Source organism: Cygnus atratus, chromosome 19 (genome assembly GCF_013377495.2).
Source record: "Cygnus atratus isolate AKBS03 ecotype Queensland, Australia chromosome 19, CAtr_DNAZoo_HiC_assembly, whole genome shotgun sequence".
Classification (NCBI taxonomy): domain Eukaryota; kingdom Metazoa; phylum Chordata; class Aves; order Anseriformes; family Anatidae; genus Cygnus; species Cygnus atratus.
The window spans coordinates 9607808-9629091 of NC_066380.1; the positions used below are offsets into that span (position 1 = coordinate 9607808).

The following is a 21284-nucleotide window of genomic DNA, read 5'->3' on the forward strand; positions in this document are numbered from 1 at the left end:
GAACAATACTTGTATTTTTCCTCAGGCAGCATCTTTCACCAAAGGACTCAAAGTGGACAAGCACTGTCATTTCTTTTTGTGTGGGACTACCAAGGAGGAGACTTTGAGAGAGGGCATGAAACAGTGAAGGATGGCAACACAACCTGGTGCTGCCTGGGAGTCTCATTTCGTGCAAATTGTACCCTGGTGGTTATTTACCATTGCACTACATACACGCGTACTGGGAGCCAAAATGCTGTAAAGAAATGACTGACATGGAAAAAGACAAATTAAATGGACATTTTCTTTTAGTGAGTTTGACCAACCAAAGAACAGGTCCTCTACAGCCCTGAATCTTCAGATCACAACTGGGTGATTTGTCCTGCTGGGAGCTCTGCCTTAGGCACCAGGATTAATCTCAATCCTCGGATAACTACTGGGAGATGTAATGTCCAGAGCTTCACAGAAGTTCAGCCCAAATGATCAAAAAATTAGTTCTGGCCTTAAACTACGAATGAATTTCAGATTACTTTTAAATTGCAGAAGCGTTAGTCCCACTTGTGAAAACATAAATGATTTCAGTGGAACTATTCACACATGGAAAATCCAGAATGTGCACATGTTTTGAGACCCAGCCTCGAGTATCATGTCTTGGCTGTCCCTTGGTTTGCAGTTTGGCCCCCTGTCACTCTGCCAACATCAATAGCTTCACACCAGAGCAAAACAGGAACAAGGTTAGAGGAAAACAGAATTAGGATCTTAATATTTGCTGTATTTTGTATTAATAGCTCTAGAAGTGAATGGTTTGCCCCGAGTGCTTCACAAAATTTAACCTTTGTGCTCAGAGTTAATAGAGCAAGAAAATCTTTAAACTTTCTTGGGTGGAAAGCTCCTGAACACATAAACATTAAAAAAAACCACAGAGGTATTTATTTTTTCCCTTGCAGGTGTGTGACTTCTCCCACAGATGCTAATCAGAGCCCAGATTATGTTTTAAGGAGAAAAAGGGTGCTCCCAAGTTCTCAGTCTCATTGAGATTTTCTAGTGGTAAGAGATAGGATTGGATTTGAAAAAGAAAAATAGCTATTTACTGCCTGCCAAGTACCCACAAAGGATGTGTCTGTAGTATAAAGCACGTGGTAACGGAAATCTGCTTAGAGGTTACGAGCTGCTCGTATATGTGCCATATATATGCAGGCTCGTGGTATAGATAGCTCTGAGATAGTTAAAATTGCACACAGTTTAGAGAAATGCAGTCGTTCTGGAATAGGTTTACATTTAGAGTTAGCCTAAATCAATTTAAGTGAGATTTTAAAGCAGCTTAATTGCATCCTAGCAGGGAGTTTCAGATCCTGATTATACAACCCCTTTCTACATCTGTCTCTGCTGAAGGGAAGCAACAACAAAAAGTGGAAATGTTGGAGGAGCTGGAGGCAGATTCATGGCAAATACAGAGGAACTCACTGCAGAGTAACTCAGGGGGAGGATGGAGGAAACAAAATTAGCAGGGCTTGGAAAAAAAAAGCCTCCCGGCAGGCAAATGCCCAAGCTGCAGAGTATTACGGAAACTCCCGTGACCTGTATCTCAGAGCATCTAAAGATGAAAATAAGTCAACAGGACTGTTGTGCAGTGGCTTTCTCTGGGCAAGGGAGAAAAGCAGTATGTTGAAGTCAGTGTTGCTCTAAAAGTGATTGCCAGTCAAAGCTATTTCCTTATATTTTGAATTCATAAAATGCTGCAGCGGTGGCTCTTGGGTCTACCACTGCCCAAAGCCCCTCCTCTGGGGCCGTGCTACCAGCATAGAGGTGCAGCTTCCCCTGTGATTGTTTTTGAACAGGAAAAGCAAAGACAAAACATTAAAACCAAATACCTCACTGTCGGGTTGTGAGAAAAGCATTTTCTCCTTTAACATGCCCATGTATCAGGAACACTTTATCGGTGGCTCACTGAGAACTGACACGCTTCCAAAGTCAGGCTAACTGCATTTTCTTATTATTGTTTCACGTGTCTTAGATTTCAACTGAAAACCCAAAAAGCTAAAATATTATTTATAAGAAAAAAATTCCCCTCTACAATGATGATGTCATTAGAAGGAGGCTTCCAAGATCAAAACACAAGCTTTGATGAGAAATGTCTGTTTAAAAAAACACGTTTTCAGCAAACCAGCCTTATATTAAGGATCATTGCATCACTCCCTGCTGCCTCACAGGTGCATGCAAGGAAACGATGAACTCTGGGCCATAGCACTTAACGTGGAGACCAAGCAGTGATCAACTCCTTTTAAGGAGAGACATCATTGTGAAAACTTGAATTTTCTTTTTTGAGTGCGACATCAGTTCTCTGCACAGGATTTCTGAAGTTGCTCAGGCGGTTCTCAGCTAGGAGAGGAATGCTGCCTGAGCAAGGAGTAGCAAGATTTAGCTTCACAAGTTATTGAAAGTGCTGCCAATGGCAAGAGATTCAGCATAATTTTATCTTCTGACTGGGATGCAGGAACCAAAGGCAATCAAAGCTGCTTTTGGAAATGTTAAACATCTTTTCTGCTTGGCCTTTTAGCCAAAATGACTTGAATTTACCATATTGTTTTTTGGTTGTGTGCACACATGGGGTAGTGCTGGTTGTGTTTGGCTTTACTGAGTTGTTGGTTTTTGTCTGTCTCATATCTACTGAACGGAAATTCCCTTGTAATGACATCAGTTTCGTTCATCTCCAATACATGGTAAATTGAACTTGGAGTATTCTCCTCTAATGTTACTTAAAGCCTTGGCGTTTTTTTTTTTTTACTTCTGGAGCTGTGCTCACATTTAGAAGTCTGTGTGTGTGCACGTCTGATACCTACACACAATGTATATCCTTTCCTCCATATGCAAGCATAACAGCATACATACCAGGCAGCTGGGTCATATTCAGCCCAGACACGAACAAACTCATCCAAATGATGGGGCCCAAGGATGGAGGAGTCTCTCGTAAGGTATTCAAAGTTGTCCATAATCACAGCCACAAATAGGTTCAACATCTGCAGAGATGAAGCGATGATGGAATTAGGGATAAGAAAGAAAAAAAAAAAGGCAAGGAAATCTTAACCCTGTTACATCCCTAGCAGGATGTAGGGTTTCTACACTGTGACCAATTTAGGAGCAGGAATTGTCTACATCTCCTACAGAAACTGCTTTTCGCTCTCAGGAGGGTAGCACGGTCCTGTCCTCCTTGCTGCTATTTCAAAATCCCTGCAGGAGCCAAGCACTGCAGGCAGATGGGGAAGGCAGCGACCCTGGAGTCCTCCGAGGAGTTTGCCAGGAATATCAGCCCCTGTCCCCACCTGAAACCCACCATGGCCTCAGGCCAGAAAGATGCAGGCTTACAGGGCATTGAGCAGAGTACTTCTGAAACCACGTGGATTTTAATATATATAGAAAAAAATACTGTGAGGATATGCTGATGGGCAAACTTTTTTCTTCTTACAACTACAAAGTGAGGCGCTTGATTTTCCCATTCTTAGAGCAGGGCTAGTTCTTTCCAAATAACGGCCCAAACAACACAAAACGACTCTGCTCAGGGCAGCACCATGCGGAGCTTCTGACAGCCTCGAAAAGACCAAGCAGCAGCTGCACCCCGGGGAACAAACTTGGCAAACCCAGCCCTGGGTGCCCGGGGACCTGCTGCCACCTCCTCCTCCCCTGCCCTCTCCAAGGCAGTTCCAGCTTTGTGGTACGAGGCAGGTTTGCAGGCTCATGACCATCATTTGTCACCGTCTCCATCACTCGTGAGGTTCTCCAGCATGACCACAGACTGCCTGGGGCTGCCCCCTCACGCCAGCACAGGCTGGCCCATGAGCTGCTGCCGCTGCTTCACCGACCGGATCGTGCCAGCTCTTCCAGCACTTTCATAGCAAGGCAAATCAAGATAAAATGGCTAGAAGAAAAGCCATTCTTCAGCCTGAACATCCTATTTTAAGCTCATAACAATTCAAACCTTCAAAGATCCCCTGAAAGACAAGGGGCAGGACACATAAAAAGCTCCTCTCCCTAATGGCTGTTAACAGAACTCTGCAAAGGCTTTTGGTTTATTAAGTCTCCTCTCGTTAAAGCCAACAGAAGAGACACCAGGATTTCAATGGGAGAAGATCAAGCTGCAGCTGGCAGAACGGAAGAGCAGGAGGGCAGGTGGGAACGGATGCTCCTGTGCCAGAGAAAGACCTGAGGGGCATGAGGAAGGCTTCTGTCCTTTTGTCACTTGTAGGGAGGCCGAGCTGCTGCTCTGAGCCATGGCCACAAAGCAGCAAAGCCAAGCCGAATGTGGATGTCCCCACCTGATCAGCATCTGCCAGCCATTAAAAGCAAAGCAGACAGTTGAGGTTTGGGGCTTGTGCTGTTTAGAAGTGATATTCCTGAGCGGTCTGGAGGGAGAGGCCCTAACTTTGGTGAACATGTGGTGCATGGGGTCCTGCTGGGACGTGATCCACCAGTGCCAACAAGCACAGTCCTTAATGAATCACCCACACAACAATCCAGGGCTCTCCAAACTAGCCCTGAATAAGCTTCTCAAAGACTGGAAGTACCATGAACACATCAGCAGTGCTCGCTCACACAAGGTGAGGAGCACCCAAACGGGGCATTGCTGTGCCAGGACCCAGCCTGGCAGTGCCTGCTCGGCTCCCTCCCACAAACACACACGGCCCTCTGGGTGTGCTGAAGGTATTCGGGGTGTTTCTGAAGATGCTGAAGCTCTCAGGACTGCTACAACGTGGGCAATGCTGCAGGAACCCCTCACTTATCACGGTACCCCCAGAGCATTGAGAGGTAGCGTAACTTTGTGAGTCTGCCCCGTGATCCCAAGCCCCTTGCACTGATCCCAGCTCTGGCCGTGGTTCAGGACAGTTTTCCCTTGCTTGCATAAAGCTGCTTCTAAAGTTCCTGTATTTTTTAATTTCAATTTATATTTTCCTACTGTGTAAATCTACAGGAGGAAAATGATGTCAGGCTGGCCATCCGCAAAGAGCAAGAAACAACATTGAAAAACAAACACATTACCCAATTTCCCCCAAACCCACGGTGTAACACTACCCAACAAACCATTAAAACATTCCCTCCCGGCTGGGCTGTGGCTCTGTAATGCTTTAATCGCCTGTGGGGACCCACACGCTTCCTTGCAATGAAGTGCTGAGCGCATGTTAAGAAATGAGTTCCAGCCCTGGCCGCCCCCCCAGCTCTTGTGGGGGCTCCCCCCTCGCCCTGCCAGCAGACCCAGGCTGTGGTTTCACTGGGTGTGCTGGGAGCGCCGGCTCGGAGGCGAAGCTCATGCAAAGCCATGGTTTGCACACGTGTGCCCCAGCCTCCATGCCTGCTACTGCATTTCCAGGCGGACGTCAGCCGGGAAGGGTGAGCTGGGGGACATTGGGGTTTTGTTTATTTATTTTTTTTTCTTTTTTAAAGAAAAGGCTTTAGGAACAATGATGCGCTTGAAAATACCAATGAGAACGTCTGATGTTAGGGAAGGATTTGTACAAGAAAGGATTTAGGATTTAAAGTACAGAGTGCTGAAGGGATCTGTAAATGGAGCATTAACTTTGCATGAGCTTTCAGGGCTCCACGTTTTTAAATATATACAGAAGAAATAATCCCCAGGATGTCAAAGGGGCAGCAGCAGCTGGACAAAGGAACTCAGTAGGGGCCATTGAAGCTGCTCTATCTATGTATGGCATCAAACTGCCACATGTACCTCTATTTCCTGGTTAAAGGTTTCAGATGATAGCAGGGATTAGCTGCACAAAGCATCGAATCATATATTTTAAAAAAAATCAAGCCACGGAACTGAAAGCAGGCTTGATACGTAGCTTTTTGGGACATTTCAGAGCTGTGATTTTTATCTCTTGCTGCTTGAAGTTTAATTGGGTCCCTGTCCCTGGTTTTCCATTCCTCTGTCCCAGCAGTGTAGGGAAGAACCAAGCCCTGAGAGCAGAGAGGTTTTTATGCACACAAGTGATTATAAAGACACTGGCACCTATTAAAAGCTTAGGCTCAGCCCTGTACGATGGCCACGGGCATAAATCAAGCACATCAGCTCCACGTACTTTCATGTCTAAAGCTTTTCTGACACCATCTCAGAAGAAAATGCATTTATTTGTCAAAGGAAACAAAATACACCATCTAACAAGCGTGATGCTCCCGGCTGCCTGCTACAAGCACTTCTGCACCAATGTTATCTCGGCCATTCTCTCCCTGCCCTCCCCATCCCTTTCTTCAAAGGGCCACGTTACAAATCAAGACAAAACAGACTAATGCTTAATTCCAAATATTAGACCCCCCCGTGGGAAGAAAGATAAAACCCTTCCCTTTAAACTAATGACTAAATGGTCTCTTCGGGGATTAAAGGGATTTTATCACCAGGATGATAAATGGGTTTAGCAAAGCGGGCTCGTAACGTTGTACAAATCCCAGTCAGGGCGAAGGGGAAACAAGGGGGTGGGGAGGGCTTGGCAGGAACCAGCCCAGCACCCGTGTTCTAGGAGCAAAGGGGACTGACTTACCAGGAAGGAGCAGAGGAAGATGAAGGACACAAAGTAGAAATAGGCAAAGTCGCTGCCGCACTCGTTCTTGGTGAGGCCGGAGAGGGGGTCGCAGGCCCGGCTGCTCAGGCACGACAGCATGATCTCGTGCCAGGCCTCCCCCGTGGCGCTCCTGCAGGAGGGCAAGAGGAGGGGGTGAGCTCATCCCTGCCCAATTAACTGAGGTAATCAGGAGGAAGGTTGCGTCCAGGTGGTGAGAAAAATATTTGCATTAGGAGTCCCAGCAGCCAACAAAAGAAAGAAGAATATTTCCCTCTGTTATGGGGAGGTAAAAGGAACCAAACAGGCTCAGATAGGCTATGCTCAGTTTATGGAGAATAAAGACAGATGGAGTTAAGTAAGTCAAAAGAACGAAGCAGAAACAGGAATAAACACAGATTATATTGTGTCCTTTTGGAGCACCTAACATCTCTGTCCTAGCTCTGGTGGCAAACCCAGTGGAGATGCTGGGAAATGAAGCCAGGATCCTCCACTTGAATTCTCCATTGCTCTTGTCAGGAGATGCAGAAATACTGCATTGGTCTGCTTGGTCACAGGGCTTTGGATCCAGGTTTCATGACAATCTCCTGGGTTTTCTCCCTCATTTCTGGTCTCCCGCTCATTTTGGGTGTGAGAGCTGAAGTGACAGGTAGGTGAACCCCAAGCAAATCCTGACGTTCACCCTCTATTGTGTGGCAAAAAATATAGCCAAAAAGAAAACCTTGGCAGGCCCAGAGGGTCTGCCCTCAAAATAAACCAACCCCTGCAATGCGCATGCATGGATTGGAGGCTGAGGGATCCCTATGTTTGCTTACTCTGGCTTTTCACAGAACCTCAGATTTTCTCCCACTGTTTCTGCGTCCCGCTCAGAGGTGCTTTTAGGGCTGTCCTACAGCTCTATGAAAAGGCCAACCCATTGCAGCATTGCTTACAACCACGCAGAGTGGGTGCAAAGCTGTTCATTCTCATATTGAGACTTCAGCTCCCCCAAAAAACCCTCGCAAACACCCAGAATTTGGCCCCACTTTCAAAGACGACAAATTCCAACAAGCAGCAGCACTGGGCAAAGACCCAGGGGTCCTGGTGCCTGGGATGACTTAGTACTCAGTGCAAACTGAAACAGCTCCCAGGCCACTTTGCATTATACAGCAGATTGTACCAGTGGCATTTAGTCCTTAAGCCCTGTTCCCTCATGCAGAAACCTGCTCCCCGTCATGGTCTTGCTGCCTCCACCTGCTCTCTCCCACTGCATGGCTCAGGAGAGGAACTAGAGGTTGAAGAATTATCTGGCCTTACTGAAATTCAGAGTTTTGTTTCAAGTGACTATTCTGAGCTGGAGGGGGCTAATTTCATTTCTGGAGATGCTGGTGTGTTGAATCTGATCTAAGGGCAAACCCTTAGCATTAAGGATGAGGAAGCAGGACTGGGTGCTTTACTTCAAATGCTGTGTGCCCAGCTCCCAGCATATGGGAAAACAAAGACTTATTTACTGCTTGCATACAAGTATTTTGTACTCTACTTACCTGAACAGAAGCATCAAGGCTTGCAGGAAGGTACGGAAATTATTGTGCCGATTGATGGAGGTCTCGTCATCCAGCGCAATGTTTCCAAATACCTGCCACAGAGAGCAGAAGTGTTTCAGGGCAAACACAGCCTCACGTAGACTCACATAGGAGTGGTCAGCAAAGGTGGATCAGGTGGAGTTAGAAGCAACAACAGGAAAAGAATTTGCCCTGATTTGAGAGATCTGAATAGCTTGAATGGTTTCTGTGCTGAGCAAGGAGGTAGAAGTGTGTTGTGGAGATCAAACGGTGAAAAAAATCAGGGTAACGTGCTTTGTCTTCGTGCAGACCCTTTCCAACGCTGCTGTTCAGCTTCAGCACAGGCCAAAAAAGTTTTCACGTCTCTTTCCAGGAAGGTGAGGTGCCTGAGCAGCTCGGTGGCCACAGCCATGTCCCCTGCTCTCACTCACGGGCAGGGCCCAGCACCAGGTGCCTGCAACCCAGACCTGGTCTGTGAGCTCTCCCCTTGTACACCTGCAAACATTTATTAACACCAGGTTCAACACAGGACCTGGCAGTAAGGGTAGGAAAAGGCGGCCCTTTTTTGCACTTGTAGTTAACCTGACACCAGGCAGGAAGAGCTTTTGTGCGTCCTCCTAAGGCAGGTATCGATGCTGATGCGGAGGCAGTAACCCACCCTGACCCTGCGGGACAAAACCAGGCTACTTACGGTCAGTATCAGAGCCAAAATTTTACCTGCATGCCAATAATGGCATAGATGAAGAAGAGCATTGCAATGAGAAGACACACATAAGGCAAGGCCTGTGGGAAAGGAGAGGAAGGTATTAATGACAGCAAATGCATGCTTTAGCTGGTAGCGTTTAATTCCTGGCAACATTACATTCTGTAGTGTTTGTCCTTCAAGTGAAGGAGCTGGGAAGAGAAAAAGGAGCAATACTGGCAGCTTTCAGCAGCCACAGCCCCAAAACCAGGCATTTATCAATTACAAACCAGCCTGGGTTTTCCAAGAGCTCTGTACATATCCTTGCAGGCAGACAAGCAGTAACCAGGGAATGCACAATAAGAAGCTCTGCAGCAGGCACTGTTGCTACTGGCAGGCACTAGTGCTTCTTATGCATAATTGCAGAGACAAACCATAATTTTTAATGACCCTGCTATAAACTTAGTATGAGGAAATATATATATCCAAGGAACAAGCTCCTGCTCCGAATTAGGCACAGACTGCACCCCAAGAGCACAAAAAGATTCTGAGTTTTCACGAGAAATCAGTGAGCAATACAACATAATTATATTGCACAAGCTGGGAGTAATAGCTACTTTGCACTAAATGAAGGCTAAATGAAGGAGTAATTAATGCCTCTTAATTAGCAATAGCTGGAAAGATGAGAAGCCCTGACCATGGGAAATGTGGGGACAGGAGAAGGGTTATGCAGCCCGCAGCCAAGGGCCGATTGGTTTCTGCTGGGCACCTATGCACAAGGATGAGAGCTCAGCTTGGAGGGTGGACAGAGGACGGACAGACAGATCCTGCCACAGACAGACAGTTGTATCCCCGTTGACCCAGCACCCACCAGGCTGGGTGCCTGTGCTGCAGCCCTGCCTCTGGGACACATCAGGTTCGTGTCCCCCCACTTTTGGGGGGGGACAGGGGAAGGCTGCAGCCCATGCCACATGCGGTTTGTTTGTGCAAGGCGCCTCTGGAACAGCACATTTCAGATTAGCATCATTGCCAATGTGTTAACGACCTGGCACCTGCCCAAACCACTTAGAAACCAAGACCTGGCTGAGCCCCCTCTCTCAGGCCCCACCAAGACTATGCAGTCCAAGGACACTCTCCTGGGTGGGAACATCCCAGACCCCACCTCTCAGCCTCTGGGGGAGGCTCTCTTGGCTGCAGCAAACCTCAGTTACAAGGTGAGAGCAGCAGCAATGTTTTCTCTCTCTCTGCCCTCAAGAAAAACATGGCCTAATGAATCTCATTGCTTGCGTCCTTTAAGGCACTGCATGCTCCCCAGTCCTTTCCCATTAGTTGCTTGAAGGTTGGGTTTCTCCTCTGTTAAATTCTACCAGGACTTATACACACAAACAAATCACTCTGGGTTAACACGTCACCATGCTTTTACTAATTGACTCTGTCTCTTAACCTGCAGAAAAGTGAGGTAAGTTTTAAACCTAAACCTTGCACTTGCTGCAGGCAAATAGAAGGCATGAAGGCCCTCAGTAGTCAGACTGTCCTCTCTTTTTGCTAATACCTGAATCCTGAGACTTTGCCCTAAGGATTTTGTGACGGTTTCAAGGGCAACCTGAGTGTTATGAACTTGTTCTGGGTGCTTTCAGACTCATACTCCAAAAAGCTCAGCACCTGCAGCGTTCAGGGGCTGCTCAGTGCAAATCAGCTGATGTTGGTGCAAAACAAGCGTTACTGCAATTGCATGGTGGAGCTGAAGTGTGGCCATTCCTTTGGCAAGGGGAAGCTCTTTGATGCTCAGTGGCTGATGCTGCAGAAGTGCAAAGCGTTTCCCCACGTCCCTTCCCTGTCTCCCCACGGCCCAACTCTCACCTTAAAGGACTGCACAAATGTCCAGAGCAAGATGCGGATAGTGTAACCCTGGCGGAGGAGCTTGATAAGTCTGGCTGCCCTGAAGAGCCGCAGGAAGCTGAGGTTGATGAAGTTGTCCTGCGGAAAGTAAAGGTTTTGTGTCCTTCAGAAATTAACGCGATGAGAAACCACAGCCCGCAAAAAAGAAATTAAAATTACCAGCTTCACGATCTAAGCAGCAAATCGGCCACCAGAAAACCTTCCAAAAGAAACATTCGTCAGTGCAGATCACTCCACATGCAGCAAGTATGAGAAAATCCCTCTCCACAAGAGCCCTCCCCTCTACTCCTGGGTCAATGATAGAAAAGGAAATGGCCCTTCCACGCTGTCCATGGAGGTCTTGTTTGCTTTGAGTAAGGCAGATTTTCTCCCCTAAAGACTCGGGGAGAGGTAATGGTGCCATGTTATCATTTTTATAATGAACAAGGTTGTTTTGAAGTCTTGGTCAGCTTGCTTTCTGCAATGAATTGAACTTAAGCCAAGACGGTTGTAACAGTCTGGATATGTAGCCTCTGCTATAACAAAGGAAGACATTGTCCAGGGAAGATTAAAACATCCTTGATAAAATAAGGATGTTTTCTAACCTGCAGATTTTAAGTATTTGTATACAACTTGTGACTGGACAGGCTTGTCAAGGAGAAATGGCACCAGCAAGACTTTGGGAGATGGATCACTGGTAGCAAATCGGTGGGGGAGGTCAAGTGTTCAGCAGGTGGATGCCTTAGGAACCTGCTGATTTTTTTCATTATTACTAAATATGCTTTCACGGGTGGATCAAATAACTGCTGGAGACAGGTTCTGATTTCCATTTGTTTTGTGTGATTCTCCCCACCCCACACCCTGTTTTTTTTCCTTCCTTTATGGAAAAGAGGTTGCTTGCCCCATTGAGCTAATCTAGAGAGGGTTCTTTCCAAAACAAAACATGCAAAAGCCAGATCCCTCTTGCCCTCCTGTTTTAAGGAGATGAAAAATATCCCCCCGTTCTGTACCTATTCCAATTCACTTATTTGTGACTCTCTGGTCACAGCCACTTGTTTGACTGAGTTAGCTAAAGAGAGAAAACGGCCCGCTTCAAGCTGTCAAGCAGTGGAGGGGAAAATACAATCGTAAGGAGCTCGTGTTGGTAAAGATGAGCAGAAACAGTCTTTCTCTTGTATTATCATTTTACCAGAAGACTCCCAGTCATATAAACGTGACCCACATTTCTTGCTCATTTGGCTACAGAGCTCGTGCTGAATTTGGGGGGCTTGTTGGATCTATTCATTCCTTTAAATGCCAGCTCAGTTTTTGGGCCATTAGCATCGCATTCCACCAATCCCATCAAAGAGTTCAAGAAATCAGTCTCAGGCATGCACTCGGTTTCTCTCATGTTAAAAACGCAAGCAGCTCAGAGTTAGGCACAGACCGTATATCAGACTCAATCCTCAAATAAAGAGAAAAGAGAAAAGCATAGGTATGTTCCATGAAAGAGCAGACAACACGGAGCTCATTCAAGTCAGCAACAAAAAGCAGCTCTGGCAGGCAAAACACAAGCAAGGATTCCCCTGGGTTGGTCAAGGTCAGTGCTAAAAATCCAACACCTGTCTCTTAACATCAGTTCTGTTTTATTTTTTGCATTGGTTACCTTCCCTTCACTGGCTGAACTCACCTTAGCAGGTAAGGGCTGTACAAGAGCCAGGGGACAGAGCCTGAGCACGGCTGGAGAGCCGGGGAGCCACCGGGTGCCTGCTCTGGATCCTCCTGCCTGGGCTGCAGCGCGGGCAGCTGCACCCGGTGAGCAGCAGGGCTATGTCCAGCCCAGGGCAAAGATTTAACTCAGAGCCCGTTGTAATCACGGGAATATCCCTGCAGGAGCTGGATCAGGTTTTACGTGACCCTGTTCATTGCACTACTGCAAGTCAGGCAAATTATTACCTTCATAGCATCGCTTGAGCCACATCTTCCCCTTGCCTAAGGCTCCTCCAAGGCGCATGCACACAGGCAGCATCTGCAGCATCCAGTTCTCTGTGTGTGAGCCTGCCTTACCTCCCTCTTCCACATTAATACAGCTTAGCAGCAAAACCTTCCTCTTACTCAGACTTTGCTACAATCTCACCATCACATTTAGCACGATGCTCCATGTCTGATTTGGTCTGTGCTGGCTGCAAAGTTACACTTCGCACCAGCTGACCCTGCGCCAACTGGGGCTTTCTACAGGATAGCGGTGTGCGTGCGGGACGAGTGGGGGCTTCAAAACTGTGCTTGTCTGCAAATTTCCACTCCCTGCGATTTGGATGGGCAAATAGTTTTTTTGTTTGTTTGTTTGTTTGTTTGTTTTCCCTCCCAGTCCCAACCCCTCCTTTTTTGGCTTATCCACTGCCACTTCCTAAAGGGCAGCAGAAGCCCCAGCTCTGTGAGGAATCCCTCGCAACCCAGGAAAATCCAGCATCACCCACGTGCACAGAGCCCGCAGAGGACTGTTCGTCGTGAGGCAAAATTACACACGCTTGTGATGGGTGGGAGCGCTGGGCGTGCGTAACCCTCGGCACACTGCGTAGAAAACCCCTCCTTTGGCCACGCAGCTCTCCAGGCAGGTATCAGCATTGCATGCAGTTAAAGGGGAAACTCCACGTTGCAATATTTCTCGTGTATAGCAGAGTTTTGCATTGATTCTCCTTCCTTCTAGCTACCCCTGTAATATGTGACATGCACACAGTCATCTTCTGGATCATCAGGGTCTTTGTTTCCAGTGTTTTGTTTGCTTTTCTGTTGCACAGATGCTGAAAAGGCTGCCAGGTGCTCACAAGAGGCACGGTTGCTTTATGGTTTTGTGATCCACCTGAGGACTGGCAAACTGTTTGAAAGGCGTTTCTCTCTGCCTTGTCACTATTTCCCTGTAAGAGGAGGTGGCTGGAGTCTGGTGCTGAGGGCACCCAGCTGCCCACAGACCCCATGGGGTTCCATGCAATGCGTCCCCAGAGCTCAGTGGAAGCAGGAGGGGAGGAGGGAAGGGGGAGAAGAGACATCACAGAGAGAGAACTGGCCTTGCCTGCTGTCCAGCCATGGACAGCCTGCTCTTTACCCTTTCTCAGGACATTTTTCATAGAAAAAAAGCAGAAAATCCATGATGGATAGGGCATACAACCATTACCCAGATCTACTCCTCCTGCATCTACAACAGCAAAGTGTTTTCCTCCGCAGCACAGGAGCTGTGCCCACTGACCACAGGGATGCAGAATGAGCTCTGCTCTGCATGCCAGCAGCAAAGCACCAAGACTCAATGGATTTAGTGTTTTGGACTTTAAAACCTGAAATGAGCATATGAGCTTTCCCTGGCACAGCTGGATGTGCTCTGGAGGATTCAGCGAAGGAGGTTACCCAACACCACCACAAAACAATAACCCCAGCAGAAGCTGGGCTGCTCACCCTTACCTCTCATGGGTGCCCAGTTGCAAAACACAAAACAACCCGACATCTTGGAATGTCAGATTTCTGTCTTCAGCATGCCCAAAGTTGCAAAGATGCTGTAGAGGCATAAGAAGAGGGGTCCAACCAAGCCAAGAACAGGAGCGCTCAGGGCGCTTTGGCTGTTCTTCTGGCAAGAATTAACCTATGCTGCTAAGGAACTACCACTGAGGAAAAGGTATTTAAGCACATGAACTACCTTTGATGAGTAGTCCAATTTAAACATCTGTGACACTGCCAGTACCGCAGAAGAGCCACTGAATCTTGCTACGCAAGCTTCGTCCTGGCTTCCTTTGAAGCCTGGGGAAATCCCTTCCTGATTTTCAGAGGCTGAATATTTTTACCACGCCTGCCTGCGACTCTACCATTACAGCTGTATCACATCCTTTCATCCACAGCCAGAAAGACTGGAAAGGTGGTTTTATAAATGCGTAACGCTGAGATTTCTCCCCATTCCACATCAACTTTTAACTTCAGTAATTCTGCTGCAGTCACTGCTGGCTCCCATCGTCAGCAGCAGCAGGAGGAAGGCAGCCCGGTGCCCCCAAGATCTAACTCATGGGTCTTGGACACCAAGCGATGGAAGGAGCCTTGGACCTGGGCATATGGCCACAGAGACCACAACCCTAACAATCACAGGATGAACATTTAAACTCGCAACACTTTAACAGCAACGAGGCCAAAATTTGGGCAAATGAAGATAAGCTCATTTTTCCACTATTCACATGAGCAGCTGATGCCAGAGCACTTCTCTGTGCTTTCTGGACCCAGGGTGCCCAAAGATGAATTACCCAGAGGTCCCCCAGCTCCCACACACCGCTGTGGTTCCAGCCACTGCACCCACAGAGGGCTCACTGCTCTGATCGCATGGAGCAAACCTCTAACTTACACATCCTCATTTCCTTCTTTGTTGTTTCCTAGCAGAAAGTTTCCTCCTGGACCCGCTGTTAGGCAAGCATGGAGGTTATCTGCAGGCTGTCACAAAGCCCACATTGATTTGTTTCTGAACAGCAACTGTGCAAGAGAAAGTCCAGATGTTAAGTTAGAATAGATCCAAGAGCTTTGGTCAGGTGACCGAGCGTTTTTTGATAAGCTCATGGTCTCATTCGTGTTACTATTAATCATAGCTAGGACAATTTAGAATGGAATCTTTTTTAATTACATTTTTCCTTATTCATCCTTTTTTGCTTAATTTTTGATTTTCAAAGACCAGTGTTTCCAAAGACACCTTTGGAATTAGGCATTCAAATTCACATTGGGATCTGGTTCCCAGTTCTCAGCCCTATTCATAGTGTGGTTTCTGCATTTTACTTGAGGTATTTGCTTTTGCATCCAGGGACTCTGTGTCCATTATGGTGGCAAAATACTTCCACATATCTTGGTATGCCAGAGTTTTCAAAGTTGAATAAAAAGAATCTTTCCTATGACTTCTCTTTTGATTTGAGGGAAGCAAGTCTGTAATGGTTTTAATGTTTTCTTTTTTTTTTTTTTTTTTTTTTTTTTGCCTTACAAGAACCATGGGCTTGAAATACAAAGACAGTCCTCCTAAATGTTCTGCTTCCCTCTCCAGAAAGCTCAACACATCTTATCGTAAAAGGAAAACAAAACCAGTTTCTGAGAACTGAATTTGGTGCCACCACTTACAAAAGGAAGGGTTTCCCATCCAGGTCATCCAGAAGCATCCTTCCTTCTTATTCAATTTTCCACGAAAATAAAGCAAGTGTCAGTCTCCCCTTTATCAGTGTCGGGTGTAACAAACAGCGGAGAACAGGCTATTGGTAACTGCATTTGCCTCACGTCACCAATTAGCCAAGGGGAAGAAGATGCAGAACAGAAGCCAGTTTTGAGGCACGCTGCAGTGAGGCTTTTTCACCAGTGCAATCGGAAATCTCATCAAAACAAATTAAATTAAAGAAAAACGAGAGAAAATAAAAGCAGAGAATTTAAATAATTGTTTAAATTCAATGAAACCAACCGTGTCCTATATGTGATGTTTTCATGGATGGATATTTGCAAGATTATTTACAAATTTATTTTTTTGAGCAGCAGGTGCACAACATACAGACGGAGACATGGTTTTCGCATTGTATGTTGATTGGATGGCGTGATTCAGCAGGTAGATAAGGAAAATAAAGAACAAAACAGGAAACAAAAGAGAAAATGAGTAATCAGGACAAGCAAAAAAGGAAACTCTGAAAATTTCACTGGAAAAGAACTGTTGGGCTTTTGGGGGTGTTATTTTTATGATAATTATATAAATTAAAGAATGCTTCAAACCAAAACAGGTTCTGAGATCCTAAAGGTAACACAGACAGTGCAGTTGTTATTTGCATTTCTTTTTGTAATGCAAATTGGGAGACAATTCACAAACACTTCTCAGGATGTTTTTTTTTTTGTATTTCCAGGCACAGAAATAGATGTCAGTTTGCCATACACCCATTCGGCCTCCTAAGGCCGGCTGGAGGAGCAAGGACAGCTTCTCCTTCGTGCCACCTGTTTTACTATTTTACTCCAATTACCAAGAGGGTAAAAAAAACTGACATGCATGTTTTTTGCCTAGGGAAATAAAAAAATATGTATATTCCACTGCATTCACAAAGTAAATTACATATGACATGACTACCAAATTAAAATAAAGCAATTAATCAACACATTTCTTTTCCTTTTATCTTTACTTTTCAGTGGTTCAAAGTACCGATGCAGCAAGGCTGGTGGAAGCCGAGACTCTCAAGATGAGACCGCCCAGGTGAGCAGACTCAGTTACCTTGGAGGACACTCACAGTTGGAAAACCATAAGTTAGTCATGCAGAAAAACAGTGCTCCTGCAACTATTTGCTAGCCTGACCTCAAAATCAAGCAAAATACATCCCTGCCCATGGAAGGGGTGCTGGACTATGTGATCTTTAAAGGCCTCTTCCAACCCAAACCATTCTGTGATGCATCCCATCACCACAAGCAGCAGGAGGGCTTCACGGTTTATTTTGGGGATGGGTATCCACAAATGCCATCAACATTGTGGCTATCACCTGGGCTTCTCTCCGCCTGAGAAACCTTCCTGTATAAATGGGCAACGAGGGGGCTGAACACACGGGGCTGGGTCAACTGCCCCCAGGTGCCTGCATGGCTGCCCAGCAGCTGTGGGCAGCTTGGAGCAAAGGAAGGCAAAGAGAGAAGAGGGCATCCTGCAGTGGGGACACAGCTCTGGGTCACAAGAGGCAAAGACCTGATCTCCTCTTTGGTTACTCCCAGCTCTGTCACACAATGCAGAGAGCTGCTGCTCCCCTGCTTGTGCACCGAGCCCAGAGCCAGGCTAAGCATGGCTATGGCATTTGGTGCAGAGCAAATGTCCACCCTCAGTTACTTTTCTCCTCTACCTGGAATGTGAAGGGCAAAAAGCAGTTGGGCAGAGTCAGTAGACGCATAGGTAAAGACAAGGCATGATGCCTGCAAACAAAAAAACGCCTGCCCACCGGTCCTCGCCTCAGCCCTGGTGCTCTGCACGGCCTGGGCTGCCTGTAGACAGCTTCAGCACTTTTATTTGTAATTGGTTCTAAATCGCAGAAGTGTTAAAGTGACTTAGGCACAGCCCTGATTTAAAATAGCAGGTTTAAAATAACATAAAATAACATCACTTGGCTTGTTCAGCCTGGAGAAGAGGAGGCTAAGGGGGGACCTCATCGCAGTCTACAACTTCCTTGCGAGGGGGAGTGGAGAGGCAGGTGACCTATTCTCCATTATCACCAGTGACAGGGCCCACGGGAATGGTGTTAAGCTGAGGCAGGGGAAGTTTAGGCTGGACATCAGGAAGAGGTTCTTCACCGAAAGGGTGGCTGAACGCTGGAACAGGCTCCCCAGTGAAGTAGTCACTGCACCAAGCCTGTCTGAATTTAAGAAGAGATTGGACTGTGCACTTAGTCACATGGTCTAAACTTTTGGGCAGACCTGTGCGGTGCCAGGAGTTGGACTTGGTGATCCTTATGGGTCCCTTCCAACTCGGGATATTCTATGATTCTATGATTACAAAGGTGGTTGAAAATGTAAATCTATCACGTCACTTCCCAGACGGCAAAACAGTGCTGGTGTTTCCCAGACAGCTCTGGGACCCCTTGGGCTCCCTCGATATGCCATGGGTCAGGACAGCGCACCCTGCCACCTCCTGTGGACCCAACAAAATGGGACCAGAACAGCATGGCACCCTTCTGCTCATCTTCCACACAAGGTGCCATAAAGTGTCCTCAGGCCTCAGAGGACAGGGGGTTGCACTGGCAGTGGAGAGCCTGCTACAAGACGACCTGCACCACGAGGCTCTGGATGAAGCAAATGCTCTGTGATAGAGAGCCTGCAAGCTGCAATTATTTGCTGCTGTTAACAGTTGTGGTATAAACGCAGTCTTCAGGGCACTGCTGCAAATTCTCCCTTGAGTAGTGAAGCAGTGAGTCAATGCATCACTTGTAAGCCAAGTAACCTACTTCCTAACGCCTCTTCGGCACGATGCGCACGATGTACTTGAACTCTCAGCCCATCGCCCCGTCTGGAGGCTCAGAGATGGATGCAGGCAGCTTAAAAATAATACACCAGTGGCTGCAAAAGCCATTCAGCGTGAGTGTGCTGCTGCAAGCAGGCACAGGCTGGAGGGAGATCGGAGAAGTGCCATATGAAAGAAGTTTTGAAAAACAGCTCTAGCAAGTAGGCAGGGGAGACCTCTAGGCACTCTGCAGGGGAAAGCACGTGGGCAGGAGACATGGTGGCTGTGCAGAAATGCTGCAGAAAGGGAAGATTTAGTGAAAATGCAGCTCAAATTGGTCTGTGGATTGAGAGAGAGAACCAAGAGGTAAGGAGCTGGAGTGGCAATGGCAACACATGGGTTTGATATGAAAGAGATGTCTGTGAGCAACTTTGTGCTGGATGCACTACCAGAGCAGGCTGAACTCCAGCAGGCAGTCCTCCCTGAGGTTTGGCTTGATGGATCTAGTTAGTCAAACCAAAAGATTCTCAATTATTATCTGGAAGGATAAAAAAGTGTATAGATACTTGGGAGCTTAGCTCTAATGGATTTTGCTGCCTGTTTTAGAAAGAATTCATGCTGCTCTCCAAAGGCATCCCTGGACTGCTGCACTATCTGATGCTGGATGCCAGAGGAACCAGTGCAGAGCAGAGGCTGATGCAGCTGCTCCTGTACCATCAGGGCTGCTGCACCAGTGACCCCCAGGTGGGTCTCTGGTAGCATGTTTAGCCTCAGCTCACAGACCAGGAGAAGGTAAGAGCCTCTAACTATGCACTAACTCTTACCCTTTCTCTTCCTGAAGGAGCATTTACCAGACCTGGAGACCACAGGCTCCCGTAACGACTGCAAGTTCACTGTGCTGGTAACACTGGCAGAAGGACGGTTTGAAAAGAAGTGTCAGTGTGTTTGTGGCTGACTTGCAAACATTTCCACAGATTTTCAAACCAAGGCAAAGGTTTGAGTGCCTAAACCTGGCAAGAAATCATGTCCCAAGGCAGACGGAATGGAGGCAAGCATCCAGTACCTGCCACAGCACAACAAATCTCCTGATGCACACAGAGGTGGTAGCCAGACCTTGTGCTTGAGCTGAGTGACTCTACCCTGGCTGTAGGCTGTGCACTAAGAGCAAAAGGCAATGCAAAGTCTGCAAGATTCATCAACTGTTAAACACCATTTGCATGAGGAGTAAAAGTTGGCTTTTTCTGTATTTTTTTGTACCAAGGAGGTTAGATAATAATGTATTTTGTTAGCAGCTGCAATATGGTCTTCAGCACCAGCTGAATGTCCTGTAAAGAAGTCTGGGAAACACAGTGCTTAGCACACATAAAACAGGTCTATAAGCAAATCCTGAGGACTGAGAAGAAAAAATTACGGTAAAGTTCAAATCCATTAAATACAGATACAGCATCATCAGCTAAAACATGCATTGGGAAAGGAAAGGAGCACATTTTAAAATTGGATAATTTCAGGCTCGAGTCATTTGCTGCCCTTATGGAAAAATCCTCTAGAATTTAATGGTACATTTGTGCACTTAATGTAATCTCCAGGAATCATTAGCAGGGAGAGAGCAGACATGGGAAGGGTGGCCAATGAATCCTGTGGTATAGTTATGTTCTGTTTTTATTTAATTAATAATTGCCCTGCAAAACTTTTGTGCACAGAACAGAAACTGTGTTCCCCCAGTGCAGACTGCACAGGCTGGTGAGTTTCTGGTTGCTTTTATGTTCCCATTCTCTCTTCTCTTATCACCTTTGCCCTGTCCCATAATCAAGATGGGCTGGGAGTGACAGACGAGATGCTGGTGTGCGTGTGTGCCCTGCGAAGGGCACCTGTGTGGCCCTACAAGCCAGCAGTCTTCATTAGATTCCTTTTGATATTGTCCCTCTCTTACATTCAACAGGATTTTTCCATTAATAAGCAAAAAATGGCTCGGGGTCAGAGCCTTTTCCTGAACGAGAAATAGAGCCTGCCTCCTGGCAGAGTCACCAGCACTGTTGTTCTCATCAGAGCTTTTGGCACGAAAGGCTTAGGGGCAGCCAGCAGTGCTCATCTCTGTGGAAAGAGCAGAGCTGATGGAAGCAGGCTGCCAGGTCACCCAGGGACCCTGTCACACTGTGGGTCCCTGAGGCAGCTCTAGGGCTGGTGGGGAAAAGGTGCAACGTCTCGACAGGGTACAGCTTTGTTGGTAAATGAAGCAAATTGAGCAAACTGTACTTACCGCAATCTCTGTTACTAAAATATCAGTAATACTTCCCAACACTGTTACAAAATCAAAGACATTCCAGGCATCTCGGAAATAATTCTGCCAAATGAGAACACAAAGGGGATAGAGGGGTCCAGGGGTTATTATCTCTTTGCAAGACAGTTTTTTTTGTTTGCTTGTTTTTAAATGTGCATCATGAAATAGAAGCATTTCACGTAGAAACAGTTGAAAATAAACGAGGAAGGCACATACCAGCACACCAAAGGCAATGATCTTCAGCACACATTCCATTGAAAACATGGACGTAAACACAATATTCAGGCATTTCAACATTTCTTCATACGCTTCTGGAGCATCATAGAACTAAACCAGGATGGAAGAAAGGATGTTACTGAAAGATCCCTTATGATGGCAGAGTAAAACCTTCCTATCTGTCTCACCTGACTGCAAGACCTCTGCCCATTCTAGTGTCTTGCTTTAAGCAAGA

At 46.7% G+C, this 21284-nt stretch overlaps 1 protein-coding gene across 1 annotated transcript in view; it reads right to left on the minus strand.

Moving 5' to 3' along the window:
• The window catches only part of LOC118257069 (voltage-dependent N-type calcium channel subunit alpha-1B-like), a 282260-nt gene that overhangs the window by 25493 nt on the left and 235483 nt on the right, over nt 1–21284 (minus strand). Inside the window, exons 31-38 of the mRNA XM_050714494.1 lie at nt 21050–21160; nt 20813–20896; nt 16066–16071; nt 10608–10724; nt 8783–8848; nt 8048–8139; nt 6507–6657; nt 2869–2996 (exon numbers count right to left, since the gene is read on the minus strand). Of these exons, the coding sequence (XP_050570451.1) occupies nt 2869–2996; nt 6507–6657; nt 8048–8139; nt 8783–8848; nt 10608–10724; nt 16066–16071; nt 20813–20896; nt 21050–21160 (755 nt within the window). The remainder of the gene's footprint in view (nt 1–2868; nt 2997–6506; nt 6658–8047; nt 8140–8782; nt 8849–10607; nt 10725–16065; nt 16072–20812; nt 20897–21049; nt 21161–21284) is intronic.